Below are 6,000 nucleotides of genomic sequence, written 5' to 3'. Positions count from 1 at the left end.
CCTGTGTTCTTTATTCTTTATACCATTCACAATTCCCCTTGTATAGCCATGATGCCATTTATGCATTCCAGCCTGGGGATAAACCAGGGTTACTTAAGGAAACAACTTCACAGAATCTAAGCCATAGAGTAAGCATTCCTAATAAAACAAACTGTAATATTATAATATTAATAATGTACCATTACCTTATCATTATCAGGATCACTTAGTCTCTGGTGCTCAACACATAAGTGGCAAACTTTGGCCATTAGCTCATACGGATGCATAAATAACCGAGAACTGAGTAGGAAGGTAAATATGTATGTTCTCTGCAGCAAGAGAAAAAAGTCATCATCGTTACATTCTCTCTGAAATTAATATCTTGCCTTTATACTGTCTTATTTCATTACGTTCTCCTGATCAAGTTCATATGCTGCAGTTTCAAAAGTAATGCCTACTAGTAGTAAAACAGTGTAAGATTAATTTCTCCTTTACCTTCTGATGTATGTTTTCCCTTAAACCATACTAAAAATAACAGAAGTACAGGATAAGTTTGGCTCCTGGAATTATTCAGAGCACATTTTCACATCCATCCTCAGGGAGCCAGGATACCAAGACACATAACTCACTTTAGTAAAGAGAATGAAATTCAGCCCAGAGAGATAAATCTTACTTGAATATACTACCCATACAAAACATGGTTGTGTGTCCAAGTATTTTGTAACTCAATGGAAACCAAACAAAAAATAACAATAAAAAAACCTACCTACCCAATGCACATAACACTCAACAATTCTGTACTGTGTCTAGCACGTCACACTAAAGCGTTTGTGTCAGAACATTCAAAGGCAGGCTTTCAAGTAACCTATTTATTTGTTTAAAGGCAAAGCAATTTAATAAAGCACAATATAACACTATATACTTTTCTTTAACCACATTGTCTCCTAAGAAGCCAGTAATGAAGTAGTGCTTATTTGTTATAATAATTTCAGACTCCCAGTGAAAAGAGAAATTCCATGGGATTTTTCTTTTTTTCCTTAGGCGCCTTTACTAGCTCATAAACACTTACAGGGCTGAACAAGGGATTCCTTTTACTTTTGATTACAAGTTTTCCCTGTGTGGCAACATATCTGAAAATGCCATGTAACAAAATACACAGAGAGATAACTCAGTTAAGAAACACTATGGTGAATTACTGTGGCAAGCACCGACTATCCTTTGCACACCAAGGTTATCATTAAATTTATAAAGACAAATGAATGCAGTCTCTAGATATTTCCATGAGATCTTTATCAATAACCAGCTGCTCAGCAAATCTCCTACTACTAAGCTCAATTCCATAGAGGTAGCTGTAGCACAGGGAAAGGGGAAAAAGTCACTTGTTCCAGAAAGAAAACCTGTGTTTGACTGCTGATGCTGGGAGTGAGACCATCAGCAAATACGCAACACTCTGAATCGTTTTTTCCTCTCTTCCCTCTTGGAATTACTGTAAAGACTGAGAAAATATATAATAAATCCCCTAGATTAGAAAGTGCTAGCTATATAAATGTAGGTTACCAAGGTAAAACAAAGCAACCATGACATCTGATGTCAAATCTATAAAGAATTACATCTTGAGCATAAATCTTGTTTTCTCTTCCACATACTTTCCTTGGTTACATTCACTTTTCTTAGCATAGTGATGGTCTTGGAAACAAAAAAGGCATTACATATTCTGGGAGCATCCAGTGTTCTCTGACATTTCTATTTAAGGACTAAGCTATATGCATGAATCAACTCTACAGATACTTCATTTAGATGGTATCAGACCGTCTACAATGTTGTAACTAACCTGAAAAGAAATTGATACACATAGCATACCAAAATCTGATGCTTATCCAGGCTCAATTTGATTTCAATGCACTTGATAATCAATATGCAATTTCTTATTAGAAAAATTCTTAGCAACCTAGATATAACTCTGTATTATCTATGGTCCCTGCCTACTGTACTATAATTTCTACTCATTGCCAAGGATGTGTTTCAGAGAAACATGAATACCTACATCTGGATAGTAATCCACATTAGGTACTAAGTGCTGGATGAGTGCTTCCAGGGATCCAGAGAGGAGGTTGTTGTCATGGTAATACAACCCTCCACAGCTGTCCTCTGCAGACTGATAGAGGTTTCGATTGTAACCACTGCTGTCAAACATTGCTGAAAAGGGAGGAGTCTGAGGCATACTTTCCTAAAAGGAATAAAAAAGAAGAAAACATAATGTCAGCAATATGCAGTGTGAAAATAAAGGCAAGCTTTAATGGGCACTAAGATTTAATAGTAATGAGAGAATAGGCAATTAAAATAGTAGTTCAGGTTCTGACACAGAATCAGAGCCTATCAGGAACCAAATTGCTCTCTGAGTACGACATGTATGCATGCTTTTGAGTACCACTCTCATTCAATCAAATATCATACAATGCTTAGACCGAGGGGCCCAACCTGGACTTAAACTCAAGTCTCTGGCTGTCATATTTAGATGTCACTCCTTCACATCAGATTGTGAAAGGGGCAAGGGAACTGAACTTCGATTGCTTTATCGCATGGAGTCAACAATTTTCCTAAGGTGGAAATGTGTACACCTTAAAATTTGGTTGGGAAAAGTTACCTAACACTGAAGAGCTATCTGAAGTACTGGAAGACAACCAAAATTGAAGCTGAAAACACTAAATTGCAAAGCAGGCCTAGAATTAAAGTATACTGCGTGCATGTTTATATATGTGTATGTGTACACACAAGATTTCATGTAGACTCCTCAGTTTTCACTGAAAGATCAGATGCTGTTGATTTTCTCCCCTTTGTGTTAAATTCTCCTGGGGCTGTGGGGTGGTATCTGTAAAGCCTCAGTTCTCAATAAACATGCAGGCTAAGAAGGCACCTGATTCGGGAGCAAGGAGCACTGTGACAGTCCTGAGATAAGTTGCTCCTCTCCATCTGTGTACTTTGCAGTTCACAAAGGCCTTGTCAGAGGGTGCTCTGCAGAGGCCAGAGGCTATTAAGTTATTACTTGAATTCCTAGGGACAGCACCCGGCCCTGAGAACAGACTCCCAGTCTCTGGCACCACGTCTGCACAATGGAGGCATTGAAGAGCTGCAGGGACTGGGGGCTTCAGAAGGCAAACAATGAGGGGGAGCCATACTCCAAGCCATGGACTGACCGGGACAGGGTGTGTGGAGGCAGCAGGAGGACATAACCTGGACTAATCTTTCTTTTTAAGATGCCAAAAGATATTTGCATTTCAATGTGGGAGGGGTGTGGAGCCCTGTCTGAGAAGTCACATCCATCACTCCTTGAGCATCTGTTCCAGCTACAGCTGATGGGTACACAGAGCATCACAACCTGTGCACGTGCCTCAGCAGGGGGCAGCCAGGGGTGGGGCATTAAGAGAAAACATCCATCATAAAAGCCAACCTGGCAGGTGAAAACAGAATTAGAGAAAAGAAGCAACAAGAAAAATAAATAGGAGATAAAAACCAACTTCATTTCTGAGTACTTTGTCCCCTCCACAAACCAGTGCTGAGGGACAATTTAAAGGGATCCATGAAAAAGCCACAAACGGGAAGAAGGTGATGACTGAGAATCACTCTATCCACAGAGATTTGTCAGTACTAGGGTCATTGGCCCCGTGGCTCTCCTTTAGGTAGCACATAGTCATAACAGCCAAAGGGTCAGGCACTATGGGATATAACATTAACACAAATGGTCTACACACACCCTTAGTTGGCAAGACCTCACATGTAGGAGCTGCAGTTAAATAAATAAATTATTCAATGTTAACATTTTATAAGGCAATAGACAAGGTATGTTTCTTTCCTCTTCAAATTGCCAGGTTTCTATGAGTACTACTCCTGTGCAATATAATCATTGCAAACTGGCCGCCCTTGGCAGGAAGAAAAAGAGCCAGTCTGTCCTTGCCCTGAGAAACTCATAATGCCCTCAAACTAGGAGGCAGGGATGTGAGATGAGAGGCACCCAGAAGTTCCTTCAGATAACTGACAGAGAACCCTTTGTCAGGATTTGGTTGCCTCTGGCTTTAAAAAGTTTTAGATGGTTATAACCATAGTGTCCTTCACATGCAGCATGAAGAGTGTCATGCCCTTGGAATTGGGATTTTTTTCTTTCAGGAACCACACATTTTTCTTCATTGGAGCACTTACTCATTGCTACTGCAACCATTCTAACAAAGTGCTTTTGGGAGATGGTTGGCCAGGATTTGGGAATTCCAAAAAATCAGAAAATGATAAATATTCAAAGGAACCACAGAAATCACCTGGCTCAGGATCTGGAAAACATTTCATTTCACTTTCCAACTGCAATCAATTAAAGTGGTTGTCTAAAGGCCTGAAGATGAGCAAGGAGGATACGGAAGCTGTAACTCAGTGGGAGAATGTAGGTTGTAAGTGATTAGCAATGACTGTCAGACAGTCATGGAAGGAGCCACAGCCCATGTGCCATCACAATGTAGTCCCATCTCCTCTTCTTATAAAGGTGCACACTGAGACCCAAGGGGGTAAGGTGACCAGGCTAAGATGACCCAGCAATGAGGCACATCGCTGCACTCTTGCTGGATGGAACTCCCCTGCACCAAATACTCTCCAGCCACAGGCTAATTAGCAGTAAGCACCAACCCACAAAACGGTCATGGGTCACTCAGATTTTGTTTTCAACGAATCAGCACCAAAAGCCACCAAGTATTTGCACTTCTTAATTATTTATTCCTGCAGAGTAGACAAGAGCTCAGATCTGGACAAAGATTCAGATTTAATGAAGTCCTAATTCTGGCACTTAATGGCTGTGAAATCTTTAAACCCTCAACACCACCAGATATGTTTTCCATCTGTTATTTCCAATTTTGCTTATCCCTTCCAAAATAGTAACAAAACTACTTATCTTCTTTAGCGCAAGGTTCTTCTTAGAGCATTATGATTAGAGCAATAGCAAAAGGCTTGTGTATTGTTTTTTGGAACTATACCACTCGTAGTATTTCTCTGAAGAGGTGCAAAATACCAATACTTAGAAAACTTCCTCCAACAAGGCACCAAAAGAATATAATGCAAATAGCGACAGAAACCAAATTGAGGTAAATGAATAAGGGTTATGGCTTACTGTACTTAAAAATCAACTGTAAGAACAGAGTTATGTCACAGGCTATTTTCTGCCTTCTAACAAGCCCAAAGTTATGCTGCTAATTAGCTGATTTCATTTTCCCATGAAACCACCTTGATTGTTGAACTTGCACATAGCAATAACCAACTCCTGAGATTCAAGTCACTTCAGTCCGTTATTTATTATGTACAATAGTCTTATTTTTCTACCTCCCCATATACTCCAGACAGAATCTTTTCAATTCCTTAATCCCTTCTCCCTTCATTAGTCATCATTCTTCTCACTATGGGATATCGTGTGCTGGAAAATGTCTTCACATTTCACAGACCTTTACCTCTCTGAATCCCCCCCTCCAGGTCTCTCTTACGACATCCGTGATGCAGAGGGCTCTGAGAATTTCATTGGCTCCATTTGCGTAACTGTTTACTGATTACAAATGCCTTCCTGGATTCTACAACCACCTCATCTGGCAGGCATCCTCATCTTTTTTTTGACTACATAAGAAGCTGAGGTTCAGAAAAACTGTAATCACTCGCTTGGGGTTAGACATGGAGTAAGGGACAGGTGGGGTAGGGTTTCAGAGTTGGGTCTTCAGATTCCAGGTTCAAAATTTATTACACTACATTATGATCAGCTGCAAATGGTCTTCTTTGAACTTCTAATGTTTAATCATTAAACGAAAATCCTGTCAGTCTGTCTCAAATTGTAGGCTATTAGAATAATTCATACGTTTTACATGTTCTACATAAATCCTTGCTCCAAAGAAGTATTAGTACCATTAATTACTCTTATTAAAAAGTTCAACTGTCAACAGCAGTATTTAAGCTACTGACCTTTGCCATCAAAGCATGGTCTCATCAAGACATAGAGATTCCAGG

The 6,000-nt window shown here is 39.8% G+C and overlaps 1 protein-coding gene across 1 annotated transcript in view; it reads right to left on the bottom strand.

The window, feature by feature from the left end:
- The window catches only part of RASGEF1B (RasGEF domain family member 1B), a 632,849-nt gene that overhangs the window by 32,435 nt on the left and 594,414 nt on the right, over nt 1-6,000 (bottom strand). Inside the window, exons 5-6 of the mRNA XM_032149109.2 lie at nt 2,024-2,206; nt 186-308 (exon numbers count right to left, since the gene is read on the bottom strand). Coding sequence (XP_032005000.2) covers nt 186-308; nt 2,024-2,206 — 306 coding nt within the window. The remainder of the gene's footprint in view (nt 1-185; nt 309-2,023; nt 2,207-6,000) is intronic.

The sequence above is a fragment of the Hylobates moloch genome, unplaced genomic scaffold, assembly GCF_009828535.3.
Source record: "Hylobates moloch isolate HMO894 unplaced genomic scaffold, HMol_V3 SCAFFOLD_2, whole genome shotgun sequence".
Classification (NCBI taxonomy): Eukaryota; Metazoa; Chordata; class Mammalia; order Primates; family Hylobatidae; genus Hylobates; species Hylobates moloch.
The sequence above is the reverse complement of the archived record's forward strand: the minus strand, read 5'-3'. Positions and strand labels throughout refer to the sequence as shown.